The sequence below is a fragment of the Amphiprion ocellaris genome, chromosome 8, assembly GCF_022539595.1.
Source record: "Amphiprion ocellaris isolate individual 3 ecotype Okinawa chromosome 8, ASM2253959v1, whole genome shotgun sequence".
NCBI lineage: Eukaryota > Metazoa > Chordata > Actinopteri > Pomacentridae > Amphiprion > Amphiprion ocellaris.
Window position 1 is genome coordinate 6503276 of NC_072773.1, and position 25534 is coordinate 6528809.

Here is a 25534-nt window from a genome sequence, read left to right on the forward strand (position 1 = left end):
GCAGGAAGAGGAAGTTTAGAGCCTGAACGATGCCAGTTTTAGGGGTTTAAAAAGAATTCTGGTAACGATATGTGGGCGAATATTCATTATATATTGGGACAAATGATTATTTTCTTGGTCAATTAATGCATTGATTACTTTCTTAATTAACCTATTAGTTGTTTGGTCTATGAAATGTAAGAAAATGGTTAAAAAAAGTTAATTTCCCAAAGCTCAAGATGACAAATGTTGTCCACAACCCAAAGATGTTCAGTTTACTATCATAGAGGAGCAAAGAAACCAGAAAATATTCACATTTAACAAATTAGCATCGAAGAATTTTCCTTAAGAAAATAACTCAAATTGATGAAAAAATATCAAAATAGCTGCAGTGTAAATTAATAGTTGACAACTAATCGATTAATGTATTCTTTGCAGATGAATATATTACATATATTGGAAATTAGAGAGTGAAATGTTTTTCATTTTTCAGGAATTTATTTCACAAACTAGTAACCGTGAAAACACCGCTTGACTCCGCACTATAAAATGGTGAAAATTGTAACTGCTTGTTAATTTTCCAGAGACATTTTTCACAAACTAGCAGCATAAAGTGAAAACACTGCTTGACTTCGCACTATTATCTGTTCAACTCCGACCCATACTCTGCTACATGCGCTGTAGACTGTGGTGATAGTGTTGGTAACAACAGAGCTGAGGGGTATATTATGAAGCAAGTTCAACATAGCTGGGATTTCTTTGTGCAAGTCAGCTTGATCATCTCCTATTGCTGTCTTCAGCAAATCAAATGGTTGAAAGCTCCAGAAAAAGCCTGTAGCCTCAGTGAAGATAAGGCTAAGCTAAACTAAGCTTAGATTAGATAAAACAAGATCATCCCAAAGTGGAAACATGGTAGCGTTATGGCAGAAAAGAGGATAGTGCGAAATGTATAATAAAACAGACAAAAAAATACACATAAATACTGATTATTCTATGTGTGTATGCTCATATTGCACAGAGAAAATCTGTCTTGCTGTGAAAAATAACAATATTGCACAGTTTTGTGTTTCCAGAGTCACTATAAAACTCCATGGTTAAACTAATATGCAAAATATTGCAAACCTGCTTGTTGTATTTCATGTATATTGAGTTACCAACTTAAAATCTTTTTCTTCATCCAGTGGATGATTCTGCAGGAAAACAAACCTGATCTGATTTCAAAACAACGTACTTTTGCCGCATTTATGACAATAAACCATCTCCTTTTACAGCCGACATCTCTCCCCGCCAGGCCTACAGCTGCTATGGGACATCACGGTAGCCGAGTAACCATAGCAACACACATGACACCGGCAGTGTAGCCGTGGCAACCGTGCTGCAGCCAGACCAGCATCAGCGGGAGGTGCCAGCTACTCGTTTTCCACGTCTCCACTTTCCACATCACAACAAGAGGCGGCAGCGCGGTGATGATGTCAGATTGGAAACCAGGAAGAAGGAAATGTAAAGAACGCAGGCAGGCGGGGAGGATTTATTTATTTATTTTAAGAATAATAAAGACAAAAACACACTCTGGTAACCCAGCGATGAACGCGTATGTCTTACAAATGACCTGCCGCCTTGTTAATGTCGCCACCGTGCAGCCGAGTGCACGTCGATACCCGGCAGAGCTCACATATATCACACATCAACAATAAACCTTCACATCCATCATCCATGATTAGCATACAGAGCTCTCAGCCGCAGGCCATAAACGGCAGAGCAAGTGGAGTCGCCTCCAGTCGAAGCTGCTGCCGTCAGTTCAGAAATCTGACGCTGATTTTATTCAGGTTTATTAGATATTTGTTTTGTTTCTGTCAGAGGAAAGCTGCACGGTATTTCCTGATAATGCAGAAACAACTTGCTACAACTTCTTTTCGGTGCTTGATGCAAAAAGAAAACTAATGATAAGTCTATCTGATAGAAGATAATTTACTCTGATTTAAGGTTTCTTTTATGCACTAAGTTTCAGATATTAAGTTTGTTGACATTACAGGCTTCACATGTGCACAAAGAAACACTGAAAAGGAGGATTTGGTAGCAAAAACAAATGTTGCAAGGAAGTATTTTGGCTACAGAAAAGATACTTTTCTCTGTGTTGTCTTCCAGTTGTTTGACTATTCAAATCAACTAGTATTAGACCATCTGAGAAAGGTTCTAAATGGCTTTTTTAAATTGATTTTCTGTGCAGACTTAGTCCATTACAACATCATGTCAATCACTCCAAATAGATTCATTCTTTCCAAATACAGTTATTCAAGTCATTTGATGCAAATTCCCGTGTGTTTTCATATTGCAAAGGCATTTTTTCCTAATACTGTGCAGATCTAGTAGGTGGGACAAGTGAAGTTTTGTTCTGTGGATTTCAGAAACAAAAGTCTGAACTGTAGGTGTGTGCTAACACCAATCAGGTTGAAAAGAAGATGGCAGAAGTGTAAACATGTTATTTTCTTGAATGTAGATGGTCATTATTGACCTCAGACATAGTAGTTTGACAAGACACTACTAGGTTCATCAGGTTCAGGTTAATCTTTTGATGCGCAACAAATGCACACATTAGAAAGGTTAATTTCCTTCACTGTGTTAGGAGCTGAATAATTACAGCCAAAAAAATAATCAGGATTATTTTTGCACAAAGTTTAAGCTACATGACTGCTAATTTGTTAGGTGTTGCGGTCAAATTCTCACTGCCGTGTCAAGATAGGAAGCTAACTAGTTAGCAAACATATTCAAATCTCAATAGATTTTACTTGAAACCTGCAAGTTTATAACAAAGAGCACAGTAAAATAGTTCCTCATGATATAAAATACAGTCCTTTTTTTATTGAATTCAGTGCATCCCCTAGATGCAATTTACAGATGTTCCATGAACGCTTCACATGCAGGCTACAGTATAAGCTAATTACTGTGCACAGAGAAGCCTCTAGTCTCCATTCAGTAACTACAAGAATATAACAGGTTTGGGATTACAAATTACTCAGAGGAAGTGTGAAAAATGTGTTTTAATGTCAGATTTGACCAAGTTTAAGCCAAACAATTACATTTAAAGGGGCTGTTTTTAGTGTGAATAGCAAAAATAAACATTAATATCACAGTCTATCTTGTTTATTTAAGTGCAGTAAGCCAAAATTTTGATTGGTGCGTGATTATAAATGCAACCCCGTACCATGTTCGCACTCAAAACTCCTGCTAAGAGCGCAATGATGATCAGAAAAAAATGTATTTAAAAAGTTTCTGCCACACAAACAACCAGACTGGATATCGACAGACTGCGATCTGAGCCTTTGTAGAATGTTTGGCCTGCAGCTACGATCATCTTGGAGCTTTATCAAAAGACAAATCTGCTTTATATTTAATGTGTTCTGCAGTTCACAGTTTCTCCAGCGGCTTCGTTCTCCTCATCTGACGTTAAACCATGAAACTCCATGGTGGTATCAGAGTGGACAAAGAGGAGACTTTAAGATTCAGTGCGTCGCTCGTGTACACAGCTTAATACCTCTCACCTGTAATGTAGTTGGACCCAACGGAGCGGCGAGGGAATACCAATGAACAAGAACGTCCGAGCAGCTCCATCTATCATTCGCTAAAGTCTCCGCATCACAAATCATTTCGATATCTGTTGTCTCGTCTAATTGCGAAGACAAAGTCAACCACAGAGCTTTTTAACAAGGCAACAGACCACTAAAAAACACTACCTGCTGCACCCCTTTCCTTAAATATTAGCAATCTCCTCTCACATTCAGTGATATCTGCTAAATAATGTAGAAATCAAACTTTGGCATCACACTCGGGATTTAAATGAATAAAACAAAACAGCAGCTCAAGAAAGTCACATTACGAAACAGGGCAGGAAGTTATTCTGAAGCCACAGATGTTCAGGTTCTGCTGTAAACCAGAGGTGCTCATTGGAAAACGTGGCCTTTTCATTTAGCAAAGTGTGAAGCCATTAAATTCAAAGCCACTCTGTCCTTTTAAAACATTTAAATGCCTTTATTGATTCGGCAGTGGGCGAGCCTGGCAGCCTCCAGCTGCTTTATCTGCTCAAAAACCAGCAGCGAAAAACCACAGACGGGCTGAAGCTGAAGCTCAGTCTGAGAAAACCACACTGAAACTGAGTTTGTGCAATAATCTGGACAAATGTTCCACTTAGGATGCAGCATTTGTGAAACATTTCAACACTCAAATAAGAATAAAAACTGTCATATTCCCAAAAGAAGCAGGTTTCTGGTTCAGTGGCAGCCTGGTGAAGCAGCTCTTGCGAACCTTTAAGCATTAGTTCCTCTTTTTCTTTATTTAACTTGCTGTTTTTTAGCACTTTCTGTGGTATTATTGCTAATTTCGCCACTGTAGTATTAAAAAAGGTTTATTTCATATTTTCTTATCTTAAAGTTTACACTGATTATGTTTCGTATGCAGCCTCAGAGTGTAGTCTTGTATTACAACTTATCCCAAATGAATCCAAATGGGGACTTTGGCGCATATATCGAGATATTTCTTGTATATTCTACACAAATTTGTCTTCAGATTTGCCCAAATATACAAAATTAGTGTCAAAAAGCTTAATTTTCACAATATTTCCAATATTGTAGTCAAAAAACTCTGACCTAAAATAATTTCTAAGCATGTTTTTAAATTGTTAGTGAAGAAAACACTCCCCATTTGTTTAATATTGGACTAAAATGAAGTATTATAACACTGTCAGCCTTGTTTTATGTATTGTCAAGATCTCTACATGTGCACAACATACAGAGAATTTAAATGCTATTTCTCCCACAACTCTATAATATTTATGATATTGCAGTCAAAAAAACTATCACCTAAAACAATTTATTAGCATGCTTTTTAATTGTTAGTTGGTGGTTTTAGCCATTTTCATGTCTGCAGAACTTTCAAATGTGCTGCCCTTATATAGACACGAAGCACGGCAACAAAAATTGTATCTTTTAATGAAAAGCACAACCTTCATTAGTGGATCAGTGGTACCAAAATGACCCAATACTCAAAATTTCTTATGTATTTTTATGGAGTCAATCAATTTTAAGTTTTTAATGACTTTTTAAAAGAATTTCTTCAGTATTTGGGCTGTGACTGTACTAAAAGAAATTGCACGAAGACCTAAGAGTGATTCTTAATGCAATATTTCACAAATGCATGGGGTGTCCAACAACTTCTTTCCACCACTGCATATCAAGATGGCAGCACATTCACAGCGTTTTTTTGGTTTTGGCAGCTTTTTAATTTTTTAAGTCAATGTTTCTAAATGGAGTCGCATTCTATTCCATTATAAATGTAAAAAATTAAATACAGTGTAAATGCAGGAGTAAAGTGGCAGTTTGGCCTACATATAATCCCATAAAAACATGTTTTTGAGTTATTAGGCGTTTCTCCTGCAACCTACTTTCTTAACTGAGCTGCTAAAGGTTCCTCCAAGAACCCAACAACTACACAAGGTTCCCTATAGTTCCCTTGAGACTCCATTAATTCTAATAGAGCAGCTAACAGACACAAACACAAGTACACTTCCATATAAATTAAAGACTGTGGTTGACAACACACAAAGGACATAATGTGATCTCCAGAGGAGAAGTTGGATCCACACAGTCCTAAAAAATGAGATGATCAATACATCATCACACGTACAGTAGGATGCAAACTCAGCAGACGCTCTTTGTGTTCAGGTGTTTTATCTGCAGACATCATGGTTCCCCATAGAGACCAGAGTGGAACCTTTTCAGTCCGTCCCACAGGTGAGATAATCTGCACTCCAGGCGGCTTTTAAAGGCTGTAAAACCCTTTTAGAAGCATCCGTCCATCACCCATCTGCTCGTTTGTTTACAGAGCTGACCTCCACCAACCGATTCTAAACTGTCCGTCTCAACATTATCCTCCCTCCACCCAGTTAAATTTTACCTTTACTGTGCAAACATACAGAGGCATCATCTGCTTACATGTTGTTTTCTTAAATATCTGGATGAAATATTAAATCAAATCCATAAAACTTCTGATGCAAGACTCATTTTTAATTTTTGGGGAATTCAGGTTTTTAATTCTACCCTATTTAACATGCACAAATTAATCTTTTTATTTTACTAACTTTTCATATTTTACTGTTATCCAGGTTTATTTGTGTGCAAACATCTTATATTTTGCTACTCAGCTACATTATAGTTTTCCATACCTGGATGTACTCTGAGATTGAATATATGTTGAATTAATTTAAAAATAAATTAATGAAAAATTAAAGATACCATCCTGAACTGTTTTGCACAACCAAGCTAGTCTAAAAACGGCCAAATTCTCCTGTATCAATAACAAAACATCAAACTGTAGCTATTTTAACAGACTGTACACCTATATTTGTTTCATTAGCTTTTAAAAAACACGATAATCCAACAAAACAAATACATTTACAGTGTGTTGTTTAGGAACAAATCATTGGCTGAGCACAATTAGCCTTGATCAAAGTATGTATATAATAACACAGTATATTGATCTGTAGTCCAGCTTTCTATGTATTTCTGTAGACATCAGTGATAATTCTTTGAAGCTGATTTTCACATTTTCATATTTAAAGGGTTTTTGCCTCATCGCCACGTGGTGACGGTCAAGAATCCAGCTGCCTCCAGAGAAAATGTAGAGACAATTATTTCTGACATTTTCTAACATTTGCAGGGATTTGCAGGTGATAATTAAGCTGGCATACGTTGATTCTTTACTGGCAGAAACGTCAAAACTGTTCTTCTTTAGCTTCTCAGGTGGAGAAAAGCTCCAGGTTCACACAGCTTCAAAAGCACTGAAAGAAAACTCGTAATCTACAAGCAGTGGTCTTAGAGAGGCAACATTTCAGAGAGATGAGGAGAGCAGCGAACAAGGGCGATGCAGCACCTTTTAATAGTTGGGTGATACATTAGCGCTCCGATGAGGCGTCTCGGAGTCAGAGGTGAGCTTTTATCAGCTACTTACAACAGTTTTTAATGGCGCTCAGCCGATCAGAAGCACAAGTCAGAAAACGGCCTTTTGTGACTTCAAATGCATCAGTTTTTGTCTCTTTCTGAATTTCTGTCTCCAAACTATCAGCACATCTTTCCATCGAGCCAACCTCAATTTTATCAATCTGAAAGCAATTTATTTTAATTTAGGTGATTAACGGACCAAATATTACGCAAAGAAATCAGGTTCCAGCTTCTCAGATGTGAAGATTTGCTCGTTTTCTACATTTCCGATCGCTGTAAACTAGGAGTACACCAATTATTCACGGTCGATATTTGGCATATTTCCAGTTATCTGTATTTTTAATGACCGATTATTGAATCAGAAAAAGTTTTGCTGCCAAGTGAGCTTGGTAACTGAAACTTAGAGTCCTCACAAAAAGTTAGTTAGACAACAAGATAGCAACATGGTTAGTAAGAAAGAAATATAAAATCTAAATATAAAATCTATCACATAAAATGGACGGGTTTGAACATTGCATAATTATTGATAAATTAAATCTGATGCAGCCTCTTTTCTCTGTCTGTTGTCACTCTGTGGTCTCAGAAATGTCTGAACAAGAAACACTAACCATAAAATTAGCTTCTCTCACAGTGGCTAATGTGATGCTAACAGCTAGCAGCTAAGTTAGGAAACAGCCCAAGATCAACAAGACAGAGTCTCGAAAACAATAATTAATTTAAGATGTGGACCTAAATGGACAATGAAAGTGATAAAATAGTGAAGAACAGCAGCCACGAGGTTGATATTTGTAGCTTTAAGTAGAGATTGAGGTTGCTATTTTATTTTTTTTTTTCGATTACTGCTGTCTAAGCCCAGGCTAAGACTATCGCTAACAGGTTTCCTGTTCCTCTTAGCCTGTCTGGAGCATCGCCCGATCTTTCTAAAGTAAAATTAACTTTAACAATCTGCTGTAACTGACAGACACGTCTCTTAAGTAGAGCCACAACCTGCAAAAACTGATCAAGAAACACAAACCAGGAAATTAGCCTCTCTTACAGTGGCTAATGTTACGCTAACAGCTAGCAGCTAAGTTAGAAGGCAGCCACAGATTAACCTGAAACAGAGTCTGGAAAACAATAATTATTATGCTGTAAGATGTGGATCAATAAAACTGGCAAAACAGTGAAATACTAAGAAAATAGAGAAGAACAGCAGACATAAACACAGGAATTTAATTTATTCACTCCTACTTCTATTTGACACATAACTCCTATAACTGAAGAAACCTTGCTATGAATGACAGGTTAAACATTACATTTAATGAATATCTGCTCCAAATATAGCTTATAGTCTTTCTTAATCACCAAAAATCAGGATCGGTATCGACCCTGGAAAACCCGCATCTGTCGATCTCTAGTGTAAAGTGAAAATTTTGTGTCTGTGAACTGCATTTTAGCCAAAACTAGCTTCATGTTAGTTGCTACATCTATGTAAACCTAATTAAAGCATCAGACACAGTGGCTGGACACAGTGTGGTGTTTTCCTCCAGGTGGATCTCCCTGCTGGGTTTCCATCACCATCATCTGTCCTGCCCTCCCTCCTTGTTTCTTGCCCTCCAGATCTCCCCTCTTTAATGGTCACAGTGTTATCACTCCCCAGTCGTCTCCATGAGCGTCTCCATCAGTTCCCTGCCCTTCAGTGGGGTCCCAGACAGACTCGTGTTACAGCTGCCGAGGCATGAAATTACCGCCGAACCCCCCCAGGTCCCTCAGAGGTGCTCCGCTGGTGAAATAAGTATCACAAATATTGGTGGAGAGGAGCAGGAACACAAATGTTAATCATCCGTTTAAAGAAACATTACAGCGAAGGCAAGTTGTGTCAGGTCTGGGTTTTCTCTATGTTGGACAGAGATTGTTAAAAAGTGATATCCAGCGACGGCTTTTACATACAGGTGTGTTTAATTTACGTGTATGTTTGGTTGCACAGTCGCATCACAGCGAGAAGTTTCTGATTCTGAACTTTTGAGCTTACATGTTGTCTTTCTTCAGTCCAACAACATGCATTGCAGGTTAAATATTTATTCTAAACTGGCTATTGCACGTCTGGAGAGTCATTCAGACTGTCAGAAAGAATCCATACGATGTTTTACATTATGTTTTAAATATGTTTATATCAAAATCAGGAATAATAAGTTAGTTAAGCTAACACAATGCTTACAGATTTGCAAAGAAAACACCAACAGTTTATACATATTCAGATGCTAAAGTTAATGCAACTAGCAGCTGATGTGTGCAGTGTTTTATACAGAGGTGCTTCTAAAAGACGCCAAACTCCACATCGCAACACATCTCGATTCCAGTTAATAACATCTAACCTGAAACAAATATTGTGACAACATCTGTATTATCTGTTTATCAGTGACTTAAATGCAACTAAAATTGCTTTAATTAATGAAAATAATCCCTCATTTGGTCACTGTGCAGTAAACAGCTGGAAAGTCTGTGGGAGTCTTTGTTTGAAGGGAGTAGCTGTGATATATTGTTCATCGGTTTGTCCTTGTGTGTGTGTGTGTGTGTGTGTGTGTGTGTGTGTGTGTGTGTGTGTGTGTGTGTGTGTGTGTGTGTGTGTGTGTGCGTGTGTGTCTGTGTGCGTCTATAGGGTCTTTGAGTTTCCCACAGCACTCTGCTCTTCTACTTTACAGTATTTCTGAATGTGTGCATCCCATAACGTGTGTGTGTAACTATTGTATGAACGAGTGTGCAACTTCCTCATTCTGCATGTGTGTTTATGTACATGTGTGTTTTTGTGTGTGTTCATCACTTGTGTCTGTCCCAGTGGTACTAGTGAAGCTCCCATCGACCCAGAAACCCTTCTGGCAAGTTTCCCCTCATCTTCCACTGACTTCCCTCCTCCTCTTTTTCCCCTTTCCATCCATTTTGTCTTATATAAATTGTACTGCATTTCCTTGACCCTCCTGTATTTTCACTGCCTCCTTTGTCTATTTATTTGGGTTTTTTTGTTGTTTCTAACCCCATTTCTCTTGAGGTGTTCCCCTCCTTTCATGTTTGATTTCTTCTCAGTTTCTTTTCCTTTTCCATCCATCTTTAACTTCTTCTCTTAGTTATACCATTTTGCTGCATCCTCCACTTCTGCATTAGTTAATCTGGACGGTTTAGAAGAACTGATAATTGGACCATAGCATGGTCTCTGAAATCAAGGTTGTTCTTCCCCTGGTTTTGTCAGTACCACAGTTAGGTTTCAAAAAGTAAAATTTAAGATATAAGGCGCAGAAATTCTCTCTTTTTGTGGTAAAGATGTAATGGGAAGCATAAAAACTAAGAAAGAGTTGATTTAAGTAGCACTCTGAGATATACACGTTCGTGTATATGTCTTTTCAATCGCTCATTTCCCCCTGAGGTGTTTCCTTCCTTTCATATTTGACTCCTTATCTTTCTGCTGTTTAAAATCAGCTCCTTCACCTTTTCTTTCACTCTCATCATCTCCTTTTCCAGCCGTCTTTCCATTTTTTCTCAGCACTTTTATCAGAATCAGAAATACTTTATTGATCCCCATTACAGTAGCTCCCCTTCAAAATCTTAGAAATTTAAGCAGTAGAAAATATATCAGATAATTAGTAAAAATATGTCTTAAAATATAAACATAAGTAGAAAAGTATAAGTGTATAAATGTACATTGTACTGGGAAAATAAAAATAAAGTATACAGTGTAATAAATAATAAGAGTTTAATTGTTAACCATTATCCTCAACCTAAATATGTTCTCATTCCTTAATTTACTCACCCCGCATTTTGTTTCCTCTCTTTACTCTGAATCTCTTTGCTTTTCTGTCATTCTTGTTTATTATATGTGCTACGATAACTTAAATACCTTAAGTACTTCAGTACTTTCACGGGCTAATGATGTCTTCTTCTCGTTACATCATTCTCTCGCTGGCTCTGTTTTCCTTCAAACCGCCATAAAAAACGACTTTTTCTTTTTGTGATTGTCTTCTCCTGCCTACACTTCACTCTGTGTCTGTGGTGAAGTTCTTCCAGTTCTTCCAAGACTATCTCCCCTTTAATCAATCACCCTGACCCAGATAAGTGGACCACTTTGATGCTCTGACCCATTTAACGGCACTTGTGTCCCTGCAGACAACACATGGCTTCCATTGTGTTCCATAGGTCCAAGTTGGAGCGTCATGGCCTGTCTGTGGTGCAAAAGTAAATATGGAAGCGGAAAATTAAGAAGTAGCCAATGACAGATGGGCGCTGTACCTTTGGCTGAAGTAGATAAGTTGTGATAAGCAAGATACAAGGAGGTTACTGTATTTTTCTTGCTATATCTTTAGGTTTTAACCCCATAAAAGTAGTCAGTTGGGTCATTAGGTTTCAAAAAGTACAATCTGAGATGTTAGGTGCCTCAACTCTGCATTTTTTTTCTTTGTTTACTTCAGGTCTGACTGTTGCTCTTTTAACCATACCATTTTGCTGCATTCGCGTAATTAATTTGGACGGTTAAGAAGAACTGATAATCGAACCCGAACGTGACATTAATTCGTTCATGTTGTTGTTCTTCTCCTGGTTTTGTCATTACCACAATACCTGTACAGGTGAGGCTTCACAATGTAAAATTTAGGATATTTGCGCAGATACTCTCTCTTTTTGTAGTAAAGATGTCGAACAGGAAGCATAGGAAATAAAGGAAAGCAAGAGTTAATTTACACAAGTGTTATTCTTATATCCACACGAGTTCAAAACAACAACGATCCTGTGAATTTGGCAGAATTTTCCTGTAAAAATAGCATTCAGACAGAAAATTTGAAGCGCAAGAAAAGTCCTGGTCTCTTAAACTCATTCACACCCGTGTCAACTGTGGGTGAAATCAACTGCAGAGAGAATTTTCTTCCTGAAAGGGGCGACGACAGCAGCAGCACAGCTTCATTTCAAGCTCCAGATATTAAAACAGCCCCTTTAGAACAGCATTAAAACCAGAAGTAATGCAGTTATGGTGAAATTAGCCATCTATGCAGTGTTTTGAGCTAAACCTTACTGACACTTTGTAGCGACATGTGAAACTTTCATTAATTTGTTAAAAATATGGCAAAATATGGGACCTTCAACGGGATAAAGTTCAGAAGACAGCAGGCAGAGAGTTCACAAATAAGCTGCATCTACCAATTTTGAGAAGGTAAAACTGACAGTATTTGAGTAGTTCAACCTCTAAAACATGATGTACACAAAGTTTGTAAATGAAAATTGCTGGAACCAAGCAAAGACAGCAGCAGATGTAAAGACTTAAATGCAATCTTTAATATAAAAACACTGATTTCACCCTGAAATCATCACACCAGCTTTACATCTGAAACCTGAATCCATCTTGCTCTCTGCTCCACTACTATATTTTCTATAACATATAAATGCTGTAAACACATACATGCCTGCCGGAATAAACTCATTACCCCCCAACTACCAAGCACACAAAGACTCACATACAGTCAAACATGCACACTACCCCTAACCCACATCCCTCAACTCACTCCAAACAATAGACTGCACTTCCTGAGTCAGAAATAACAGGGACCAGTTTCCTTCAGCAGTAAATGGGGAATAAAAAAAGCGAGAGAGGGGGAGATCGGGACATTTAAAAGGACCCGACAGTGAACAAACTGAGGTTTGTGTCTGAAATTGGTGTGCTATTCCCTAAATATTAAAAAGTTTTATTGTGTTTTCTTATCTATCAAACATGAAGCAACATATTGTGGGTTGCTGGGGTGCTTCCATTAAGAAATTTCATGTTCATTTTTCAAATAAAAAGCTGATTGCAAGTGGCAAAACGGAATACAATTAAAGCAGATTTAAATTAATTTGAAGAGATAAATAAACATCAGGTATGTATAAACAGAAATGCCATATTTCCCTCATTGCAGCTGCATTTTTTTCTTTGTTTACTTCAGGTTTGACTGGTTCTCTTTTAATTAAATCACCTTGTTGCATCTTCCTCCTTTTCTGGTGTAATTAATTTGGACACTTTAGAAGAACTGATAATTGGACATCAATGTTGTGACAATTTATTTAGAGTTGTTCACAGAAGCAAAAGGTTATTCTTGTCCTTGTTGAATCCTTTTAAAATCACGAGGCTCCTAAATTTTTATAAAGATCAGAGGTTTTCTTTGGACAGCAACAACACTGCCTTGTTCAATAGGCTTCATGATGAGATTAAACTAGTCTTTCCCAACTTTAAAATAAACTATTTCGTATCTAATAACACCATGCCCTAACCAGTTAATGGGCCACAATCTTTAGCTTGGCTTAACCATATTTCACTATGTGCACATATTCATATATATCAAGGCCACAGAGTCGGGCGTGATCTTGACACGCACCGTGGGAAGAGACAGAAAGCATAAAAATGTCAATTTTATATATGTATATGTGCCCAAGCAGACAGAGTGACCTTATCATCCTCAATGGACTAATTCTAAATCACTATGTTCACTCACACACAGAAAAAGAGACTAAGAAACCTCTTCAATGACCTTCGGGGGGAAACATGGGATTTAAACACATGCATATACATAATCTACCTGGGAGAGAAACAAAGAGCAGAGACTGAAGAACTACTACTGGAAGAGGAAGCTGAAGGAAGCACACAATGAAAGAAAAGGGGAGGCAGAGAATCGGTGAATTACATGCTGCATTTTTCTCCTCACCCTGCAGTCACTGAGGATTTTTTTTCCAATTAAGGCTGTTATCTCCTCCTCTGCCAGCCCTCCTGCCAAGACCCCACATGGTACAGTCCCCCTTCTACATTATCTCTCCTTTATCCTCTTTCAGTCTGTCTTCCACTCCATAATTTCCTTCTTTTCAGTCTCTTCTCTCTTTGTTTTTCCTTTGCTTAATTTCACTGTTCCTTTCTTTTCCGTCTCAGTGGAATTGTTCAAGTTCGACCAACCAATCGTGTTGCTTTGTTTCCTTCCATTTTCCCTCCCTCCATCTGTCTACCTCTCCTTCTTTTAACCTCTATAGCTCTCAGTTACTCCTTTGTGTTTAGTCACCTTGGGGCACTGTGGCCACTGCTGGGAAAAAAAAAAGGCTTTTTTGGTCAACTTCCACTGCACTCCAGGAACAAAGAACCACCAGGATTCAAGCTGGGGGCACAACAGGAATGAAAAAAATGGATGCTTTGCTTGCTATAGTGTGGGCACCTAAAATAGAGGGTGTAATGCTTTTATTGTCCGACCAAAGCACAATAGCTGAAAACTAGGCTGGATGCCATGTAATATTTTACCGTTTGCCAAAATATAAAATGCTGATATTTATGAGTGTATCTTACAGGTTTAAACCAGAGGAGATTCATCATTTTTTGCAAAAGATTTTCTGAAAAACATTTGGCTGCATAAGACCAGAGTTAAATGTGAGGGCCCACTATGGTCCATAGAATGTAAATTTTGTAATTTTCCCAAGAGTCCATGCTTTCATTGTGCCATGAGGACAACAGTGTGTGTGGTCAGTAGTAGCATACATGTGCAGAATATGCAGATACAACCCAATGCACACATATGCACATGAAAGTCATACCAGCAGATTTCAAGCAGACTAAAACATCCCAAACTTCATCTGTGCCAATCGCAAGACTTTGAAATTGATCAAAATCCTCACAAACTTATGCCTGACTTATTGTTTACGTCTGCTATCATGCAGGTAAGGGACAAAGTACAGATGTAACAGCCATCAGATGGTCTACTGAGACACAGAATCACTGCTTTACTTAATCCCAACTTTATATCACACATTTATACTGGTCTGATGTCAGTAAGTTTCATGCAAGTCTTTGTCCCGATGCTCCTTTACGAGCTATAATACCCTCTGCTTGCCAGCAGAGAACTGCCCACCTCCTCTGGGTGCTATAGTATTAAACAGTAAAAATCACACACTACAGCTAAATGATAATATTTGAAGTGTGTTTTAATAAAAAAAAAAAAAACCTGTATCGACAGATACTAAATATTAAATGACTCTGATCTGATCCGATACAATTGGATGGTGGGTAAATAAAACCTTGATTGGGACGTGCTTACTAGAAAGTAGCATAATAGCAAAGACAAAGCTCTATCAAGATAAATGTTTCATTTGATCAATTTTCAATTACCTATTTTCAATAAAGACCAGAAGAATAAAGGTTTATTCTTAATTTAAGCATTTTTGCTAATTTATCAAGGGACACAGATAATGATTTTAATATTACCAACATTAAAAGACACATTTTCACATATTTACTCCCATTCAAAAGTTTGGGGCCACTTAGAAATGTCCTTAATTTTGAAAGAAAGGCATTTTTTTCAGTGAAGATTACATTAAATGAATCAGAAATACAGTTTAGACATTACTATTGTGATAAATGACTGGTTTTTAATGGAATATCTCCATAGGGGTACAGAGGAACATTTCCAGCAACCATCACTCCTGTGTTTTAATGCTACATTTTGTTAGCTAATGGTGTTGAAAGGCTAATTAATGATTAGAAAACCCCAAACTTTTGAATGGTTGTGTGTATTCACACATATATACTGAATAAAGTGAGCTGCACGGAGTGTATCCAGGGTGAAGCCACAACAAAGCGCTAAGGTTAATGTTTAACCTCTTAAGACCCGACCTTTGGTTGGGCTTGCATTTCAGATTTCTTCTAGTTTTTTGGGATAAGAAGTAACCCATAAATATAATAATCGGATAATATATAATATCAATTACTATATTTATTATATTTTATGTTTAAACTATATTAACATTATTATTGTAATTATTGACATTTTTCTTATTAGAATTACTATTTTTATTATTATTATTATTATTATTATTATTATTATTATTATTATTATTATTATTATTATTATCATTATTATAAACAATACGCTCTATTTGAAAAAAAAAAGATGTCCACATATATAAATGCCAGGTCCTAGGAGGTTAAAGTGGACAGCCTGGACCTGGTGTCACCAGACGAAGACCCCGAAGAAGCCCCTCGCAAACACTCCAACATCATTTATCACCCAAACAGCGAGCAACACAGGATTGTTTGTGTTTTTAGATTGCAAAGCCGATTTGCAACCACCAGCTGCAGCCTTCACCATAGGAAATCTGTGGACAGGGGTGACAGACTAGCACACCTCGGGAGACCTGCACAGCAGCCAGTGGAAAGCGAATGGGCTCTATTGTTGAGAGATACAATAAGTTGATATTATGGACTTTGAGTTTCTGCATGCTATTGATAAAGCACATATCTCTGTTGTTTTATTACCCAGGTCTAAGGATCCATCCATCAGTTGTGCCTGCAGCTGTCCATATACGCAAGAGAGTATAATCAAGGCTAAAGAAGTCGATCTATCCATCCTTCTATTCTTACAAGGTCAAAATCAGTCATCTTATCTGCTAATGATCATCTCATGAGCACCAGTGTTGCCAGAGCTTCATTATTCTTGTCTTTCCCCTTTATGAAGTGAAACAGAAACACACTTAAATTTTGTGGCACAATCTGCAGTTATTATTCTCATTCTCTGACAAAGGGTAAACGAAACAAAGACACACTCGAAGCCAACTTGCATGACTTAGTGCTGAAAAGAAGATGTAAACAAAGACTCTTGGTGCACTTCAGCTTTGTTTGAGTGCAAATGTTTCTGTTGTTTCTTGACTTACTGCCGACATCCTTGAGCCTCGACTCCCTATCCATCATTTTTGCCTTCCATCTCTTCAATCAATCCTTCCCCACTGTCGAGCATCTTCACCTTCAGCTGACAAAACACCTGGAGGAGACACACCCTATCCATCCTCCCTTCTGTTTCTCATAAACCTCCAGCAAGACTCAGTCGCTCCCTCCTTTCCTCCATCTGTAACTCTAACCCATTCCCCCTTTACATCAAATCCGACCTTGCCTCCTCCAAAGGTCAAACAGCTGGAGTGGATCGATGGCTTTGGAGAGGGATGAGAAGATAACAGCAGAAAGCGGAGAGAAGAGGAGGGAAAAGGAGACAATAACAGAAAAGTATGAGGGAGTGATGGTTTTGGTATGATGGAGGAGGAGTGGGGGGGGACGGGATGGAGGATGGAGGATGGAGGAGGAGACGGACAGAATGGGGGATTTTGAAAAAGAAATCCCCGCATCAGCATTCCTGTGTGTCTCTATGGGAGCAGCAGGAGAGGAGGGAGCAGGAATGGAAGGTGATAATAAATGGGAGTGATGGAGGAGGGGAGGTGAGCCATAAGGGAGGGATGATGGAAAAGGAGAATCAGGACAGAGGAAATTGCCAGGAGACAAAACATCTCCATTCTCCTTGTTCCACTTAATTGCGTTGATTGTCCACAATCGTGTGTTGGATGTTGGCGCTAAATAAACAGCTAGCTTAGCAGGCAATGTGCGGATAATGGTGTAAAAAATACGCCATAATCCACCTCCTGATCACTACATGCAGTCAGTTCACATTTAACATCTTTCTTGGATAGTTTTAAATGAAATTTAAATCCCTTTCCTGGTTTGAAGAAATCAAAAGATGCAGTTTTGACATTTTGATGTCATATTTTGACAGAAAAAAATTATTGTTTACACTTTTTAATAGAAATACACATATCTACAAATTTCCTAATTATTTATATGACAGTCATATTTATGGTTATCATTATTTAAAAATAAATAAATGAATTCACATTATGTGAAAGTGTCAGAGTAGAACCTTTGAGAAAAGATGCCCCCAATGGACATCAGTAATTTTCAATAATCTAGTCTAGATTTCTGCTAATTTATATACACCATCATCTGATACATAACATAATAACTATCCAACATTAGAAAATGTATTATTTTCCATCTAAAAGACTGGCTAGCTGGTTTTATGTTACGTTAATTATGCTACGCTGTATTAGCTTGCTGTGGCACCATCTAGCTAGCTTGAATTCCTCACTACTGTGGGCTAAATGTCGCTCCTACTTGGTGATTCCACAATATTTTTATTTTATTTTTGTTTCTATTTTTGCAATAATCAAACCATCTAAAAAAATCAAAAATGCTTTCTATAAAGGTTTAAGTCAGAGTAACATGAAATCAGAAAGGTATTAGCGGAAACTAGCACTTAGCTAACTTACAATTCCTTCATAACATTTTTCCTTTTCCTTTCATAAAATATGAATTTCTTTTCCATTTGTGTATCTTTACTCTAACACATAATTTAAAATATAGGAATTTCAGGCTAATGTAAGTTAAATTATAACCTGCATTTCAGCGTGACCTTTGAAGGAAGAAAAAAAATGGAGGAAGCTATTATATTAGCATTGTTAGCATCCAACCTCCAAATTTTTAAGGTATAAAATATTTCATATAAATGACAGTTGGTAGTGAAACAGGAGAAAATGGCAGCTACAAGTTGAATTACTGCTAAAATCTACAGCTAGCTTGTAAACAATGCAGTAAACTGCTGCCATGGTTAGTATATAGATACTAGCAAATAAAAAGAAGCTGCTAGTTAAATGCTAACTGCTACAACCAGAGCATTTTATTATCTACAATACAAGTGAGGCGACAATATATGGGTAGATGGCAGCCTATAATCATAGTCATAGTAAATGAATATGTTGTATTTTATACAGCAATTTGCAAAATACAGACTCTAACAAACCCATCATATAAAAGCAGCTAACACAGAGCCAATAATATGCTACTTATAATAATAAGGGCTCCAGTTCATAGATGCAGCCATTTATAGTAGTATTATTATTAGCTTCAGCTGAAAGGATGGTGTGATTACATAAAGGCTGCTTTTCACAAAACAAGAGCTTAAAACGCCCATTTTAGAGTGATAATGCACAAAATACACAATGTTAACATTTAGCTATCATATGGAGACAGCCAACAAAATTCTTCTCTCATGAATTGTGTAGATACAGGGTGACACTTGTACACAAAATATACTTGCTTATGTTTGTTCCTTTTCATTTGGATTTTTTTTAACTGTTTCTCTTTCTGTTTCTGCAGCTAAAGCTTTAAGACTGTCAGTTTTGCAGAAACTAATCCCTCTCCAGCTCCCAGTATAATACTGAGGTCCAGCCACTGCTTCGTATAAGTCTGCTTTTTAAAGAATATCAATATCAGTGCAGACTGTAGGCTGCAGCCAGCACACAATCAATAATTCACAAACCTCCTCTTCACCTGTGAATTATCAAAGCCTTCATTGTCTGCGCGTAGTCCTGTCTATGTGGTTAAATACCCGTCTGTCCAGTCTGTTTATCTTTATTACACTCATTTTTCTATTATCCTTGTGTACGTCTCTTTGTTGCTGACATCTCTTTATATAAGAGGCAGTTCTTATCTGTCCTTCAGTTTTTCACTGTCTGGTACATACTCAGAGCATCGTGTTTGCACTGTATAATCAAAAGTGAGACATTCCTGTGTGGATGAGCAACAACACAGCCCTCTGAATCAAATCAGCTATGTGAAGAACTCCGTTCACCGAAGGGTTCGCATAGCTCCGCACAACAAACACAGCTTATGAAACCATGTTAGCCAGTCAGTGAGCAAACAGCCAGCGAAGCCCTCAGCACAGCAGTCACCTCATCAGTCAACACACTGGTATGCAAGATGGAACATAGCTGTAGTACATTTACTTTCCTCAGTTGCTAAGACTTTGTACTTCAATGGCTGCATTTATTATACTTTCTAGTTTTGCAGCGTCTAAAACCCTGCAGTTGTGTTGCTGTACTGAGGGGAAAAAAACCTTGCAAAAGGCACCTTTGAATGTCTTTTCTTTTGCAGGTCTATGCAAAACATATTTTATAATAAGCTAGTTGATAACATTCTGAGCAAGACCACAGTAAAGTTGTGCATAGTAAGCAGTAGCATGTATACATAGAATGTGAGGTTCTGCAGAATGTGAAGTTTTAACATATCCGTTAAAACAACCAAAAATGAAAGTGAAAATTTCAGGCTTTTATAGATTTTGACATTTCCTGTGATGTCGTCTTCCAAATAATAGCCTCAAATTTCCATGTATGAAAAATGAGCTGAAGGATAGCCAATGGGCAGTTTGAAAAATAAAATCTTGCAAAGTAATTGATATGTTAATCTACAACTTCACAGATGCCATTTTAATGCCCACACTTTGTATGAAAAACAACCTGCTGGACACACGTGGAGCCAAGTTTTACCAGCGGACTGCAAGCAGACTAGAAGGTCAGCATGCCTCAGACTTGAACTTAAGACTTTCAAAGTGACCAAAAATCTCCAAAACCTATACCCAACATATTGTTCACAACGTCTCTCATGCAGGAACACAACAAACCCTTTAATCCCAGCTTTATTTCAAACTTATTTGGTGGCCTGGCATCAGTAAGTCCATACAAGTCTATGTCACGGTGTTCCTTTACTAGCTAAACTCCCATGTTTACAATCAGGGACTCCAAGGAGAATAGAAGGTAGGGTAGTCCTGAAACTGACTGCTGAGAATCAAAGGAATTTCAGATATCGGCACGAGTTTATGTCCAATTTTTTGTTTACATGATGAAGTACAGTCAGAAGATGTTATACTGAGACGTGCTCAATACTGACCATTATCCTAGTTTTATTTCAAACTTTTTTGGTGCCCTGGCATCAGTAAGCCTATACAAGTTTAATGGGTTTTATGGGTGTTTAATGAGTTTTACTGGGTGGTTTTATGAATGTTTTTTTATGAATGTTTTTTTATTGATGGTTTTACATGTTTTTTTGTTTGATTTTGTTATGTTATTTATTTTATTTTATTATGCACTTTAAGGACTGCACTTTCAATTTTGTTGTTCTCATACAATGACAACAAAGACATTCTGATTCTGATACAAGTCTCTGTCACGGTGCACCTTTACTAGCTAAACTCCCATAAACAGTATCAAACAGCAAGAGGCTTCACCTGGTGGTGCAACCCAGTACTGCAAACCACAGTAAGGTTTGAAATAGCAATTCAATGCTAAATTACTCTTCACAACATCTCTGCATCACTATACATGCAGCACTAATGTTTCTTCTGCTCTTAACCCCTTGACACCTGAATTTATTTACAATTATATATATATTTTTCTTTCCAGCTGAAGCTAAATTAAGTGTAGATTGTTAATTTGTCTATTACACATAGAACAGATATATAATGATAAGAACAGATGTATAATAATTTAAGTCCCACTCCAACCGGTCTTACGAGAAACCAGTGCTTGTAAAAGGTTCTGAGGTACGTATTGAATATGCACAAACCGGCACTGAGGGAATGCATACGCTATCTTGGCTGCAGTCTGAATGAAAGTGATATGATGCGAATTTGCGGCGATCAGTGTCAAGGGGTTAAACTCAATCGTAGGCCAGTGTTTTGCTGTCTGGATGGTGGATTGATTACACCTGGCTGAAGACTGAGCTCCAGATCACACCTGGCACTCATGACGAGTGATTAGCCTGAAGCTCCAGACTTCTTCCCAGCCCTGGTCTTCCACACCTCACGACCCGTTGGATTGGTCTGAAACCACAACTCCTCCTCCCACAAGACCCCAGCAATCACCACACATGAGTATATATCTGTAACCAAAACTCTCAGTCTGGACGGCTGGTAATTTATGTCACCAGTTCGCCCTGGTGCCTCTGTGGTCCGTAGCCACTGAGGGGTGACAACGGACATTTAGAGCTTCTGTTGGCGGCTGCTAATTCGGTGAGGAGCTACATGTCTTAGTGAAGACTGTGGTTCCTGTTAGCAGTCTGTCAACTTCGGTGAGAAGCTATTCGTAACTTGAGTCTTCGCATATTGTGTGTTAAATGTGTGTGTTTAGAAGCACCTCCTATGTTTAGTTAGTTTTGTGCATTATTCACTCGTTTGTATTAGTTTCTGTTACTTGTGGTGGGTGTTGCTACTGTGTTTATATTTGGCTAGGGAGTTAGTTGTTCTGGATTTCTTAAGCTAGTTTGGGATGTCTGTTAGCCTTCATTTGGTTTTATTTGGTTATTGGATTTAGCAGCATCCACAAGCCCTCTTTTTTTTTGCATTATCACTGTTCTTTTGTGTTGATTTGCCACTGAGCAATAAATGACTTTTCCTGAACCAGTAACATCTGGTGACTTTTGTTACACCCAGCTGACCCTAGAAGTTGGATCATAACAGTCGTATATAAGCAAAGGAACCCAAAATTAGTAGTTTGCATGTCTGGCATTAGAATCCATGCATATAATACTGTATGTAGATGCCGATTTGCTACACATGCATGAAACTGAGTCCTCCAAGTGGATTAGAAAAGTATAATAACTAACTAATAATCTGCAAGGGACTATAATCAAGATTTTACATTAATTAAGCAAAGAGAAAAGTTGAAAGACATCAACACACAGCAAACCAGCCATTCAATTACCACCAGTCCAGTCAGACCCAAGCAGACAGACCTACATCTCCTGCCAGCAGCCCAACCATCCGTCAAACCCTGACCCACATCAGCAGCCTGGTCCTGGGCTCTGGTCCAAGGCCACGACCATCACACCAATGAGGAGAAGCAAGAGGAAGTAAAAAGGTTGGAAAGACAGGGGCCACATTTTCTTCTTTTTACTTGAATTAGACTCAAGACAACAAAGAAGTCAGTAGTGCTTCTTACCGGGAAAACTCTGGATGCAACCAATTTATTTATACTTTCACAAAGAGCACAACTCGAACTCGGTTTTGTTTATTTCCACCTCCGCTGGCCCTGACAGCAATTTTCTTTTCTTTCTTTTTATTGCAGGGTTTTTACCGGCTACACTTAGTAGAACAGAAACGTCCCTGGAGTGGCAGCAGAGTGGCAGGAATGAACTCAGCACTAGATGAGAACAAATTCTCCTGAGGCTTTGAGACAAACTCAACGCGGTAAACACTGTTTTCTTTAAACGACCAAAAAGGCTAAATAAAGGATCTGCAGGAACCTCAGTGTTTAGATGAAAGTTCTAGTCTGGTCAAAACAGCAGTAATCTCCTTCAACAGGGAGGATTTACCAAATAACACTGCAGTATTTTGGGAACAGTGCAGCTTAGCTCATCTTATTTACATAAAGACACAAAGAAAACCTTCATAAAACTGTACCAACATTCAGATCCTGATGGATTTATGCAGCTCATCAACAAATAAGCTCCTCATTTAACCATTTCGTAGCCAACTAGCTCAGTTTATTCTGCTCCACAGTTTGGATATTCTCATCTTACCTTGTCGATCTCCTGCTGCAGAACCTGTTTGGCGACTTCCAGGTCCTGCAGTCGGACCCTCAGCTCCTCATTTTCCTGCTCAAGGTGACTCCTTTTCTTTTCCACACTGTCCAATTGGCTGTGGAGACGGATGGAGACGTCCTTCGCCACCTGAAAAGACAAAGAAAAACGGATAGAAGAAGAGGAAATAAGCTCGATCCATCTGTGTCAAAATGCCAAATGCTCTGTTTTCTTGAATGCATGCAAAACAATACTTATAACACCTTTACTCCAAATAAAAGAAAGCTTTAAAGTCCTAAAACATTCTTTATTTCAAACATTTAAGGGTTGAGGTCCAAGAAATGTGAGTGTACAAATCATATTTTTCTCTAAAACAAAGCACTAACTGTAGATTTGATCTGAATTTGCTAATTTGACTATAATAACCTTTTAGCATCATTAGATGTTGCTCTGCTCTATTTTTTACATTATCAATCTGTGTTCAAGAGATTAAAAGAGCGAATCTTAATTTTCAAGCATCAGAAATATTTCAGGAATGCTGTCAGTGTAAACAGACCCAGTAAAATTCTTGTTTTTAGTGAACTATGTGAAGTATCTTAACTATCAGCACAAGCTTTTTTCATATATAAGTTGATGTGCATGAAGAAGTGGGGGGTGGCAACATTTTTTTTTAATTTAATAAAGTCAAAAAGATAATTAATTCCAGTCTGGCAGGAACTGATCTTTTATACAAAATGTGATCTTATGAAAGTCTGATTGTTTCCCCCCCAAGGGCAGCTATTCATTAAAAGTTTCTAATGTCAACGAGTCAAAGTCAACGGATTCATATCTGCAGCATCAGGAGACAAAAAGCAGCAAAGGAGAAAAGTCACATCCGATAACCGCAATGTGGTTTAACGAAACTTATCCTATTATGATGCTCTTACAATAATAAATGACTTTATCATGAGGAAACTTTTGTAATTAACCCTTTGAACCACAAAACTCACTGGTGGGTTTGAAAAGCATGTTATTTTAAAAATCGACAAAATTACACTATATATTAGAGGCAGAAATGGTAAAAACAGAATAAATTGTCACATTTTCAGCCATTTGTTGATCTTTTAACTACTCAAGCGTGACATGCCATTTATCAAAAAAACAAAAAAAACAAATTTATGCTTAAAGTGGTGATATTTTACCTAAATTTCATCTCGTGTAATTTTTAAAAATTACTAAAAATAAACATTTTGCTTTAACCAGATTCTGTAAAAAACACAAAATTGTGTGTTTCTCACCACAACCGAGAAGTCATGAATGCATCATGTGCTACGTTCAGTTTCTTTGGAAAAATTACCCGAATCTAAGCCCAAAGTAGTGATGTTTCATCTAAGTAACTTTATTTTACATGCCTAGTTAAAAAATAAATTAAAAAGCACCAAAAATAAACTGTTTCATCAAACCACATTCTGTAAAAAGATTTTTAAAAAAAATTATCTGTTCCTCACCACAACTTGAAATATAAATGCAGGCAACAGTCTTGAGAGAAAAAATTCAGGGATTTTATGGCTGAACTGGGTTGAACCTCTGGCTCAGAGCAGAAGTATGGAAATAAATTAAAAATGAGTAGTAAAATATCTGTTCCATGTAGACCCACAGTTATTTCAGTATTTTTAACACCGGTGGGTGCTTGGATAAGGGTTGCACGTGCAGATTTCATTTTTTAGAAACGTAATTCACTAAATAATCAAAGAAATCCAACGTTTTTTCTTATTATTATTATTATTATTTTTTTTTATATATATATATATAATTTAGGATATTCTAGCTTTGTTATTCTACACAGGAGACACTTCTGAGTTGTCTCTACTTCCAGTCACGGTTGTTCCATTTCCACAGAGGAGCAGTAAAGAAAAATGAGCCCACAATGAAATATGACAGGAGCAAAAAATGCAGAGAAGCTAGAATAAGATAGATGAGGAAGGCATTTTAGAGAAACACAATAAACCTTCTACATCCAGTTTTCACATCCTGATATCAAAACTTTCACCACAGCTGCAGTCAAACCGGTTCTCTTTTGAGGAAGCAAAAAAACACACACAAAGCCAATTTACAACCACATTGTTCATGTGGTGCCTTCTAATCTTTACGTGACTTTTAGCAACAGGAATAAAAAATTCTTTAAGGTAACGGGCACCAAAAACCTGAATAAAACCTCAGAGTCATAATGATGGATGATACAAACTCATGTTGATCATTTTTGCTCGTAAAACAAATAAAATAATTAATAATTTACCAAAATAGTCAAATTATGAATAAATCAGCATTTCAGCTGTACTGGAAATATTCAGAAAACCGCCACAGTTCATCACATAAAAAGAAGAAAACCCAA

The 25534-nt window shown here is 37.5% G+C and overlaps 1 protein-coding gene across 4 annotated transcripts in view; it reads right to left on the minus strand.

Moving 5' to 3' along the window:
* The window catches only part of soga1 (suppressor of glucose, autophagy associated 1), a 160833-nt gene that overhangs the window by 93438 nt on the left and 41861 nt on the right, over window positions 1-25534 (minus strand). For all 4 annotated transcript variants that reach the window (XM_055012698.1, XM_055012699.1, XM_055012697.1 and 1 more), the window contains exon 4: window positions 23164-23313. In XM_055012698.1, coding sequence (XP_054868673.1) covers window positions 23164-23313 — 150 coding nt within the window. The remainder of the gene's footprint in view (window positions 1-23163; window positions 23314-25534) is intronic.